This window comes from Dermacentor silvarum, chromosome 1 (genome assembly GCF_013339745.2).
Source record: "Dermacentor silvarum isolate Dsil-2018 chromosome 1, BIME_Dsil_1.4, whole genome shotgun sequence".
NCBI classification, from domain to species: Eukaryota; Metazoa; Arthropoda; class Arachnida; order Ixodida; family Ixodidae; genus Dermacentor; species Dermacentor silvarum.
Window position 1 is genome coordinate 111,467,039 of NC_051154.1, and position 12,682 is coordinate 111,479,720.

Here is a 12,682-nt window from a genome sequence, read left to right on the forward strand (position 1 = left end):
CTACTAACTTGATCCACTAGGTATGTTCTGGCTGCTGTCTTTACTCGTGTATGGGCTTCACCCAAGAAATTTGGGTCTAAATTTATGACAAAAAAGTGTAGTCCTTACACGAGAATAATGGTGTGTGTGTGTGCGCGCGCATAGCAAGGAAGTAGGGTTATCTAATGATGTAGCGCATCTATTTTTAGGCAGACCACCAAAGCAACTTTTTAACCTTGAATACAGAAGTTTTCACAATAAATTTAACATTTTTTTCCCCCAGATGATCTACTGAAACTTAACGCGTGAAATATTTTTCACTTGTACTGTGTTGGCTGGGGCTACCATTCTGTTTTTTTTTTTGTTTTTTTCTGTGTTGCGTGAGGAAAAAAATTCTAACTTTGCAATGTTATTTGTTTTGGCCGGTGCCAAAAGCACTCGAATTATTCTGCTATTTAAAACATTGACTATTTTGGTCGTCGCATCACATCATTGGCTTGCCATACCCACGATCTCAACAACTGGATCGTACAACACACATTTGCAAAAAAATGTTGGTTGGAGCCCTCTAGCTCAGCTGGGCAAGGACAATAAAGTCTTAAAAAGCACAAGAAAACTTTTGCTAAGTAAACGTGGAGAACGCATTTTGAACTTCACAAACACACGGAAATTTTTAAATTATATCTACGATCGTCAAACATACTGGTTGATTTGGTGTGGAGTCACCCATCTATATTTTCCAAGTGCAGAATGTCCAGTAATTTAAATGGTGCTCTTTTTTTCTTTAACTGTTGGAGCTTCATTGCCAGTACTGTCTTAATGTGTCCTTTTGTGTGCCGTCTGCTTGAGCTGCTCATTGTTTCATGATAAACCAACTCTCCCAACAATTATGATAGTTTGCTGTGTAACATATACACAGAATCGTTAAGTGCATTAAAAAGCCCTCTGCTTAAGATCGGAGAATGAGCCACTAATAGGGTGATATCTGGCACTCCTGAAACTAAATCTATTAGTCTCTGCAGGGTCCCAAGTCACATTGGAATACCCGGTAATGAAAAAGCAGATGAGTGTGGATCAAAGGCTGCGCATAACATAGTCACTAAAACAGCAATGGCAATTAAATGCTGTCTTCGAGCTATTCACCAAGCTCTCTTATCAAAATGGCACTGTGAATGGAACTTGCAAGATAACAAACTTCATCTTGCGCAACGTCTCCTTGGTGAAATGAAAATGTGCCGCTGCCACCAAGAGCGTTTGATTAAAGTGGTTCTATGGCGTCCATCTATGTATAGGACACACATCTAATGCACAACTATTTGAGGAAAGAAACAGCAACCCAAGTGCACGGAACGTCTAGAACCGCTTACAATATGCATTTTAATTACAAGCTGTGATATTGTAAAACAGACAAAAGTATATTCATGAATTATACAGACAACACATGCCCCTACAACCCATTATAACATTCAGTGAAAATGCATGTTTCACAGGGCAACATAGGCAAGGAGTGAAACTATAATTGCTTATGTAACTTCAGTAAGAATTTCTACCATGTTTTGTGACTTGCACATCACAGCCCTGGTTTCCTTTGTGCTATAAAACAAACGAACAAAGCTTGCGGCGTACTAAATGCATTGTTTTACTTTTCATGTATTTCCAGAATTGATTTACAAGGAAGTCCTTGAGTATGAGCAGACTCACAACAGCCTTGGAACTCCTGGTCGCAATGCTTTGCATGGCTCCTCACAAGGTGTGGTACAATATACTGCAACATAATGGCATTGTAAAACCTAGCCATGCTGCGAGGAGTATTTGCATTTTAAATCTACAGTACCTTGAATCAGAATTCCAACAGTGCTATCAGCAGTGCTTGTAACAGTTTTGTTTCAGGGCTTGGTACATAAATGAAAAAGCATCTACTTCTTCTTTTTTTGAGTTGGTGGAATGAGCAGTTGATTTCTTACTTGCTGTGGTATCTCAGCGGTAAAGCACTCTGCTGCTACACATGAGGCTGTGGGTTCACTTCCTGGCAACATTGATAGAATACGATAAAAATGCAAAAACGCTTTTGTGCCATGGTTTCGGTGTGCATTAAAGAACTCCAGGTAGTCAAAATTAATCTAGAGCCCTTCCATTGTGGCATCTCATAGTCCCTGTGTTGCTTTGGAATGTTGGAAGAGGTCCTGAACCACCCATTAAACTTGGTGAAAAAAGTCTGCAGATAGCGTACGCTGCTGTGAATATCTCAGCCAAATTTTGGAGTTGTGCACGGCACGTGGAGCTTGTAAGCGGAGCACAAAGTCACGCTTTTTTTAAACTCTCATTTCAACAGAAGTCTGCCCTTCACTCTCTTCTGGACGTTTAATTTCGTAATATAGCAGATTCCCATACGCAGCTGCTATGCTATTGGCTAATAGCTGACATCAACCAAGGAGAGTGTTTGGATCAGTGTGCTTGTTGCTACTGTTACTGTGTGTATTTATTGACAGCGTTTAATAAACAGATTGACGTAAACGAAAATATGCTTTCGAATTTCAATAATAATTATATACTTCCGGAAGATGCTGACTTATAGTATGCTGAGGGGTCTCTCTGGGGAGTTTGATGCCTGTGTCACAAGGTCACACTTTCGCATTGATTCGAGCAATTTAAATATAATTTGCTGTCCAGTGAAGTTCACTGTTGAATCTGCGCTGCTCGCTCTTCGAGAGGAGTGCTTTAATGCCAATGAAAGCAGTGGCCATACTCTGCGCTAGCACAAAATGTGGAACACATTGTAAGTCATTCCTTGCCATGCTGGGCATTTGCAGACTTGCTCCAGAGTGGATGAGGTGATGATCCACGCTTGGGCACATTGTTGCATACAGGCTTGGACTGACCTGAACACCCATTTTTTGCCCAGCCTGTGGGCGTGTCTCGAGTCATCTGAGCCTCCTTAACTTGAATTTTGGAAGGGCCCGGGCTGAAGCACCTTTGTCATAGCGAGGCCTACTCATGTACTAAGCTTAACGTTAGGGCAAGAACAGAAATGTCTAGAAAGGTTACTTGCACGCAGAGAAACCATGAAATTGGTCAGAGGAATGTCCCGACACAAGCTCCTTTGTGCTCCACTGAATTTCCAGGGATACAGTCATGCTTCATTATAAAGAAATTAGTTGTAATGAACTAATGAATATAATGAAGTAACCATAGTTCCGCTTTAAATTTTCATACAAAACACATGCATCTAAAATCTGGAAGCAGTACAAACACAGACAAAGCAGCATGGTTAGCTCTGCTGCTGTATGGAACTGATTTTTTCACATGGCTTTGCTTGCAATGTGCAACGGAGGTGTTGGGTGCTCTGTTTGGTGTGGCCATTTGTTGCTTTTTTTCTGCTTTATTTTTGTGTACTGCTTCAGCATTCAAAAGTTGCCTCATTTGGCTTCATTTCAAAGGGTGTGGGTGAAGGAGGTGCTAGAAACAACTAACATTAGCTTTTCCTGAGGTAGAAAAATGTTAATCTTTGTTTCTTTTATTTTTTTACCCTATTGCATATTTGTAAGCCAGCACAGTTGGTACATTGTTTTGTTGCCAGTGGCTGATGCACCATGTTACATGTGCAGATGGTGCAATAGAAGTGATAGATGGAGACCAGTCTGTGGACCAGTCATCCAATGGAGGGGCTTCAGCAAACAGCTACCATCGACGGCGTTACCAGTCCTAGCTGCATGGGAAGAGCTGTGACAGCTGAGGGGAGACGCATCCAGAAAGCCTCTGGAGGAAGAACTCGTGCACCACCTGTTCTCTTGCTGTCCATCTCTGCAGTTTTCTTCTCCATAACCACAAGCTCAACATTGCTTGCCTTGATTTTCACGACATGGGGCCATGGAGTGATCTTGAGGCCCCACACGATGGGCATGCTTGCTGTTGGGCAGGTGGTTTTATTTAATAAGTTTTGTCTTATTACAACTTCTTTTCTCCCAGTGAGGTCAAATGAATGGATTATACGACAATTGTCTTTAGGGATTTGACCAGTAGTAAATGTTGGAATTCTATATGCTGATTGCAGTGTGCAGTATAATAGCTGCAAGGGCTATGGCAGTGTCCCCGGGAAGAAGATATTTGGAGAAAATTTCTCCCATGTCAGTTCTGTGTGTACAGGCCATGGTCTTCCTGAAGTTCTTTGCAGCCGTATTGTGCAAAGGTGGGGTTGCATTACTTCTGCCCCATAAATGCAGCTCTTGGCATTGGCTTTTTATTGGCTTTCTTATAGCAGTTAACATTGGTGGGAAAGCACACATCAGTGAAAGCAAACAGATACCAGTGAAAACTGTAAAGTTATGTACAAGCTGAGAGACACCTGTTTTGTTGAATCCTTCATAATTGTTTCTTTTTTGCAACATTTGAAGCTGCAGCACTGCGCAAGTTATTTTATGCCATTTTATTTCTTTTGCTTTTACCCATGTGGACAGGCTCGTGAAAGAATGCATCTAGTTATGTGTTTAGGCACTTGTCTTTATTGAATGTTTTTTTTCTCTTTTTTTTCTGAAGAAGGCAGATGTATTTAAAATATCGTGAAAAAAAAGTGCATGATAGAAATGAATAGAATCGTGCTCATTGTGCAAGATAAATTATTGTCCTTATTATCTCTTCATAACTGAGGGATCTGTTGTGAAGAGAGCTATCAAGAATGGACAGGCTTACTAGGCTTTTATTCAGGCCAACAGCTGAATGAATTTTGCAGGCATGTTAGTTTGGCTTCTCTGTTACAGCTTTTAGCCAACTAGCATCACTGAAAGTATGGTGTAAGCAGTGAGGATGAAAAGTCTGCTTTTAGCAGTGAATAGAGCTTGTGGAGCGGTATGCTCATTGTATGGAGCTGAAATTTGCATGCCTTTAGCTTTTTTGGCAGATTTTGTGATAATTGAAGTGGACTTCTTTGAGGTTTTACAAGTGGCTGTGGCAGAACGCAAGATATGGTGCAGGCCATTGAGGCTGCTTGTTCAGTCTGAGTGCAGAGGTCAGGCCCGAGGCACGTGGAACCTAGTCATGCTGCATGCAAGACATCCTAGTACAGGAATTGTCTTTTTTTTTTTAATAGGATCTGCAATTGCGTATTGTGTGCACCATCTGTCTCCGATTGTTAGTTGGCCCTACTGACTCTGTTCTTTCTTATACTGTCGTTTGTCTGTATTCTGTTCATTTCAACTTTCATGTAGAAGGGAATCATTTCTTGTGCTTTTATCATCCTTGTTGTTATACACAAGACTGCTCCCAAGTGTTTGTGGAAGTGCAGAGGCATTTGTTATGAGTGTGCAAACTTTTGTGATGTGTGATTTTGGAGGAGGGGATTTTTTTTACATTGTTTGGTTAGCCATTCAGGATTGTCTGTAACTGCTACAGAGCACTGAACACAGCAGTGTGAAAGTGGGCTGAGTTATGATTGAGGATTGCAATTTCGCCGAGGCACCAACACAGCAGCCGAGCCTTGGGCTTGTATCCATCGCTTAACATGGGCTTGACCCCCCAGGAACCTTTTGTGTGGGTGGGCAGACAATTTGGTTCAGCTGCTGCTTGTCAGTTAAAAGAGAAGTGTGTGAATGTGTATGTTTGTTTCTTGTGTAGTTGAGTGACAGAGCAAGGTTGATAGCTGTGGAACCAGGTCACTGACAGGTTTGCCAACTAGCTGCAGGGTCTGGGGCACACCCCACAGGTGATGCAGTCTTTCTGTTCTTCCTGCTCGTCTGATCGGGTAGGATTAGCCGCCATGTCTGTACATATATATACGCAATAGTCTTACTTCCTCTAGAGTCCCACTAATACGCTCTGTACTGATGGACAAGCCCCTTTTTTAGGTTTTTGAAGGACAGGTGGTGAAGTGTTTTTGCCTTTTTGAGACGACGTTGTATAAAGAACAGAAAAAAAAACACATTGTACATTTTGATTTTTACTGTGACGCCCATTGGGGAGAGAGTTCTTTTGTGTGTGCATGTGTGTGCATGTGTTTCCTCTGGGGAGATATTTCCCTTGCGTTGGCCTTCACTGGAGCAGCCTTCGCAAGCTGCGCTTGCACCATAGGCGTCGTGTTATTGTTTTCCTCGTTTTTGCGCATTTTATGTTGGTTTTTACTTTTGTTCAACAAAAACCAAGGGAAAATAAATTAGAAAAATTCACTGAATTATGGTTGTTCGTCTCCATTACTCATATAATTGGAAGGAACAGTGGGAATGTGCATGAAGTTAGCATATTCACTGCTTTGTTCGTTGCGTCGGGCATTGCTGCTGGGCAGTAGCAAATGGTGACCTGCAACTGTGGGCAGCTTTCTGGCTATGCAGCCAAAGCTACCCGCCGGGATGGCTCAGTCAGCTAAGGCGTTGCGCTGCTGAGCACGAGCTTGCGGGATCGAATCCCGGCCCCGGCGGCCGCATTTCGATGGAGGCGAAATGCAAAAACGCCCGTGTGCTTGCGTTGTAGTGCACGTTAAAGAACCCCAGGTGGTCAAAATTAATCCGGAGCCCTCCACTACGGCGTGCCTCATAATCAGAACTGGTTTTGGCACGTAAAACCCCAGAAAGAAGCAGCCAAAGCTGCATAACCCAAGTGCAAGTGTTCTACATATTACTTATGTTTTTAGCATAATGAATACAAACTCTTGTTTCATTTTATCACTTTAAGAAATTGCGGAACAATTGCATAAGTGGTCACATAAAAATATAGAAATAACCTGTGCTATGACAAGGAAGTCTAGCACGGCTGTGGACGGCACGAAGGACGCCGACAGGAAGACGCAACAGCGTAGGTTTCGCCAGGCGCACCAGGAACAGCGTCGAGCACGAGCCCCACTACAGTAGCGCTGGCGATTCGGCTGCAGAGCTCTACACGACGCACTTCTTCTTCCTTACATCTTCCCCCCTCGCTGAAGACGGAGCCGCACAGGAGGCCTAAGGCGTCGTGAGGACGAAGGGCTCGTGATACGGCTTGAGCCGATCGTTTCGCGGCCTCGGCGACGCAGGTCCGTAGGGGGCGTCAGAGGTTCGATGACGTAGTTCACCGAAGAAGGTTGCTGCAGAACCCGGTAGGGTCCATGGTATCGGGATACAAACTTGGAGGAGACACCTGATGTCGAAGTAGGAGGCACCCACAACCAAACGAGAGCGTCAGGCGAAAACTGGGTGTGGGGGCTCCCGTCGTCATGACGAAATTTCTGTAGCGCTTGTTCTTGCGTTGTAAGGGAGCGAGCTAGTTGCCGACATTCTTCTGCATACCGGGCGGCTTCTGAAACCGGTGTACCCTCTGATAAGTCGGGACGGTAAGGAAGAATAGTGTCAATGGGAAATGACGGTTCTCGGCCATACAGAAGAAAGAAGGGAGAAAAGCCCGTCGTTGCCTGGGGTGCCGTATTGTAGGCGTACGTGACATAGGGAAGGATGATGTCCCAGTTGGTGTGGTTGGAGGCGACATACATCGAAAGCATGTCGCCAAGAGTTCGGTTAAAGCGTTCTGTCAATCCATTTGTTTGCGGGTGATATGCGGTGATACAGCGATGAATAATGCGGCACTCAGTGAGAAGTTCTTGAAGGACATCGGCGAGAAAGACGCGGCCGCGGTCGCTCAGTAGTTCGCGGGGAGCGCCGTGACGTAGAACGAAGCGTTGAAGCAGGAAGGAGGCAACGTCACGAGCCGTCGCGGCTGGTAGAGCGGCCGTTTCGGCATACCTCGTGAGGTGGTCTATAGCTACAATGACACAGCGATTGCCAGCAGCTGTGTATGGAAGAGGCCCGTATAGGTCTATTCCAACCCGGTCAAAGGGTCATGACGGGCACGGCAAAGGTTGCATTGGTCCAGAAGAGCGGCAAGAATCAGGCTTGCGGCGTTGACATTCTGTGCAAGAGCGAATGTACTTTTGCACAAATGTGTACATATCGCGCCAATAAAACCTATGACGTAGTCTGGTGTAGGTCTTGAAGAGACCAGCGTGTGCACACTGAAGGGTCGACGTGGAAAGCGGCGCATACATCGGTGCTACAGTGTACTATAATAATCGAGAACACTATAATCGGTGCGGAGCTGCCGGGGTATTACAAGCAGCCATTTGCGGCCGTCGGAACTATTTACGGCGATAGACGATGCCGTAGCGGATGGCGAAGTGCGAAACTTGCCGGCGTAGTGCTCGGGACACTGATCTCCACCCTAGTGGAGATCAGTGCGCTATACCTACTAGCAAATGTAGTGTTGCCACCGGGCTAGGCGGCCGCAGGGATCCTTGGACGACAACCAGCAAAGTGCGTGGTGATCGGTGACAACATCGAAGGACCGGCCGTACAGATATGGACGAAATTTTGTAGTGGCCCAGATGATCGCTAGACATTCTTTCTCCGTGACTGAATAATTTGCTTCGGCTTTCGTAAGAGTGCGGCTCGCGTAAGCAACGACGTATTCTTGGTAGCCGGGCTTTCGCTGGGCCAGCACAGCGCCAAGACCAACGCCGCTAGCATCCGTATGGATTTCCGTGGGAGCAGTTGGATCAAAATGGCGCAGTATCGGTGGTGTTGTAAGCAGGCGACGTAGCGTCGCGAAGGCCTCGTCGCAAGCCGGGGACCACGCGGAAAGATTGGTATCTCCCTTAAGTAGCTCTGTCAGCGGTGCCATAATCGAAGCGAAATTTCGAATGAAGCGGCGGAAGTACGAGCAGAGGCCAATGAAACTACGCAAGTCTTTTAGAGACGTTGGCCTTGGGAATTCTTTAACAGCACGGAGCTTTGCGGCATCGGGGAGAACGCCGTCCTTCGACACATGTCCGAGAATTGTCAGCTTCCGTGCCCCAAAGTGACATTTTTTCAGGTTGAGTTGGAGGCCAGCGTCACTGAGACAGCGTAAAACCTGCTCCAAGCGATCAAGGTGAGTAGGAAAATCTGGTGCAAACACTACTACATCGTCCAAATAACACAAGCACGTGTTCCATTTGAGGCCTCGAAGAATAGTATCCATCATCCGCTCAAAAGTCGCGGGCGCGTTGCAAAGGCCGAATGGCATCACACGAAATTCGTATAAGCCATCTGGTGTGATGAAAGCTGTTTTAGGCTTATCATCTGCAGCCATAGGCGCCTGCCAATAACCAGAGCGTAGATCGAGGGAGGAAAAGAACTCTGCACCTTGTAAGCAGTCTAAGGCGTCATCAATCCGTGGCAATGGATAAACATCCTTTCGGGCTATTTTGTTTAGGCGACGGTAGTCCACGCAAAAGCGGATCGAGCCATCCTTCTTTTTAACAAACAACTGGCGATGCCCATGGACTGTCGGGTGGTTCAATGACGCCACGCTTGAGCATTTCACCTACTTGCCCATCAATGACGCGTCGTTCTGTCGAAGATACGCGGTATGGTCGCTGCCGTAGCGGTGAGTGAGCACCGGTGTCAATCCGGTGGCATACAGTCGTCGTTCGACCCAGAGAAGTGCTATGGCTGTCAAAAGCAGGGCGAAATTTGTCGAGGAGACGGAGGAGGTCATGACGCTGCTTGGGGTTTAAGGCGTTGTCGATGACGTGACTGAAAACGTCTTCAGGCGATGTGGCAGGTACGGGACAACCGGAGAGGGTGTTGACCTCGGACGATCCATTAGGAAGTTCCAACGCGGTAATGGTGTCGTAATTAGGCTCCACAGTGCCGAGAGATTCACCGCGAAGCAACGTAATCGGGAATGGGAAGTGGTTGTAGACAGGAAGGTGAGTCGCACCTGCTTGAAGGCCAAGCAGCGCGGTTGGGAGTGGTGAGATGCGGCGACGAACGAAAGCAGTGGAAGGTGTGAAGAGTACGGTAGAGTCGGAGGCAATGGAACAGGATACAGGTGCCAGAACGGATGCGTGCGGAGGTATCTGGATGTCGTCAGTGAGGGATAACTTGGTGCAGGAAAGCGAAACGTCGTCAGATATGGCATTGCCAAGCGAAGAGAAGGCGACTTCTGCATGGCAGCAATCAATAACAGCTTGGTGACGAGAGAGAAAATCCCAACCTAAAATAATATCGTGGGAACAGTGGGGAAGAACGACGAACTCGACGATGTAGAGCACTCCTTGAATTTCAAGTCTGGCGGTGCACGCAGCCACCGGCTGGACGTGCTGTGCTGTGGCCGTGCGGAGTAATGGACTGAAGAAAGGCGTCGTAACTTTTCGTATTGAGCGGCATAGTTTTTCGGCAATCACAGATATGGCGGCACCTGTGTCAATGACGGCAAGCACAGAGACACCTTCAACAGCGACATCAATAACGTTGGGCGGCGAAAGAAGAGGGCTTGAGCGTTGCGACAATGACGCAGTTCTTGCCTCGGGAACTGCGCCACTTAGTTTTCCGTGTCAGCGGTAGAGGGACGTCGACGCATCGGGGAGAGCGAGCGACGACGAGGAGAAGGAGAACGGCGGTCAGAAACTGGTTGAAGGCTAGGGCGGGGAAGAGGTAAATCGCGGTCTGGAGCGCCAGGGATTAATTGCTCGATGGACTGGAGGTCGTGGTGGCGGGGAAATAAAAACAGGGCTAGGCATCGGAGGCGGAGCCCGGTACGTCGGTGGGCGTGGTCGTGCGACGGCGTCGGCGTAAGTCAGGGGGGCGGTGAGTTGAGGCGCCCGCTCCAGAGGAAAGACCTCGGACACTTGTTCTTCTATGACGTGTCGTAGGGTCGGACTAAGGGACGAACTGGACTCCGGCGGGTTGGACATAAGGGAGAGCTGGCGAGCAACTTCTTCCCGGACGAAAGCCTTGATCTGCGAGAGGAGGTTGGAATCGTGAAGAGGAGAGGTCAAGCCGGACAACGATTCCTGATGGGGAACAGGACGGCAGGTGAGGAGGCGTTGATGGCGGAGCTCGTCATAGCTTTGGCAGAGTTCAATAACTTGGCCAACAGTCGAGGGGCTCTTTGAAATCAGCATCTGAAACGCATCCTCGTCGATGCCCTTCAGGATATGCTTGATGTTATTGCCCTCAGTCATGGATGCATCGACGCGTTTGCAGAGAGCGATGACATCTTCGATGTAGCTCGTAAAGGTCTCACCAGGCTGCTGAGAGCGCGACTGCAGACGCTGTTCGGCACGAAGCTTTTGAACAGCAGGGCGGCCGAAGACCTCGCTGAACTTTGTCTTGAACACAGTCCAGCTTGGGACTTCGCTTTCGTGGTTGCGAAACCACAAGTGGGCAATTCCGGTAAGGTAAAAAGGGACGGTGGTCAATTTCGTGGTGTCATCCCATTTGTTGTTAAGACTGACACGTTCGTATGATGATAGCCAGTCATCAACGTCGTGGACATCAGCACCGCTAAAGATGGGAGGGTCCCGCTGACGGAGTGTGCCGGGGCATACGGAGGACTGGGGAGCAGGTGGTGGTACGCTCGTGGTGCTTGCGGAGGTCATGATGGCAGGGAGGATCCGGCTGCGCAATTCCAGGATTACAGGAGACCCAGCAAACCTCCACCAATTATGACAAGGAAGTCTAGCACGGCTGTGGACGGCACGAAGGACGCCGACAGGAAGACACAACAGCGTAGGTTTCGCCAGGCGCACCAGGAACAGCGTCGAGCACGAGCCCCACTGCAGTAGTGCTGGCGATTCGGCTGCAGAGCTCTACACGACGCACTTCTTCCTTACAGTGCATTCAAAAACGAAAGCCCTGAGCCGGGGCGTGTTGAACTGGAACAGAACTGAAAACCGGAGCTGAAACGTTTTCAGCTGAACTGTAACCAAACTGAACCAATATTTTTTCCACCATCTTGGAACCCAATTCGAACTGAAGCATTTTGGAGGGACTATTCCGAACCGTTTTGCCCGCAGCTTCAGCACTGGGTGGTCGTCGCTGAAATTCTGAGAGCAGACGTCTCGTGTCTATAGACCTTTTCACTGATTACAAACATAGGCCCAGCACGGCTTCCGGTTTTGCCCACTGATGTAGCTGCTAAATGTAACTGGCAAAGAAGCAACCATGCGTTAAAGCATAAGCCCTCAGATCTGTAACCCTTTTACCGTCTATATACATAACCATAGTATTACGTACAAGTGCAGTTTCCAGTGAGTTACAAAAAAAAAAAAAAATGTAAGTATTAGCCTTGAGGCATTATGCGTCATTCTTTTATTTGAAAACGTAAAAAGAGACTTTCCGTACACTGAAACAACTTGGAAACATGCTTTTTGTTCCCGCTACAGTGTACTAGAATATTGGGTAGTGTGCTCTCTGCCCTATGCGGCGCACGCTTCCAGCTGAAGCCGCGTATGTCGCCGGAGCCGGAGGCCGCTAGGGGCGCTGAAGCTAGTTCCACCTGAACTCCTAGTCTTATTACTCAACTCCTTGAGTAATAAGACTAGTCTAGAGCAGAGGTTTATAGTTACAGCTCAAGGTGTTCGACTAGAGGGAGATGAGGCAATGGAACATATAAGAACAATGATGACAGAAAAATTTAAAGAACGAAACATAGCATGTGCTCAATCAGGTGAGGATGGACTAGTCAGTGCAGTGGCTCCACTGGCACAAAGCGAGTGGGAAAGGGCAGAGAAGAGGGTTCCTAGTAGCACGTCGACAGGTCCTGATGGCATCCCAATTATGTTGATAAAGACATTGGGCCCAAAATCTAAGAAAGCATTAAGAGAGGCAGTGAGCAAAATGATAATGGACGGTAAAGCCCCTGACGGGTGGAGACTGAGCAGGATGAGCATGATATACAAGGGAAAGGGGGACAAAGCCGACAT

At 47.2% G+C, this 12,682-nt stretch overlaps 1 protein-coding gene across 2 annotated transcripts in view; it reads left to right on the forward strand.

Annotated features, from left to right (window-relative positions):
- The window catches only part of LOC119435068 (stress-activated protein kinase JNK), a 63,685-nt gene extending 57,546 nt beyond the window's left edge, over positions 1 to 6,139 (forward strand). For both annotated transcript variants that reach the window (XM_037702037.2, XM_037702034.2), the window contains 2 exons: positions 1,640 to 1,729; positions 3,585 to 6,139. In XM_037702037.2, the coding sequence (XP_037557965.1) occupies positions 1,640 to 1,729; positions 3,585 to 3,685 (191 nt within the window). In that variant the 3' untranslated portion in view covers positions 3,686 to 6,139. The remainder of the gene's footprint in view (positions 1 to 1,639; positions 1,730 to 3,584) is intronic.
- The last annotated feature ends 6,543 nt before the right edge of the window (positions 6,140 to 12,682 follow it).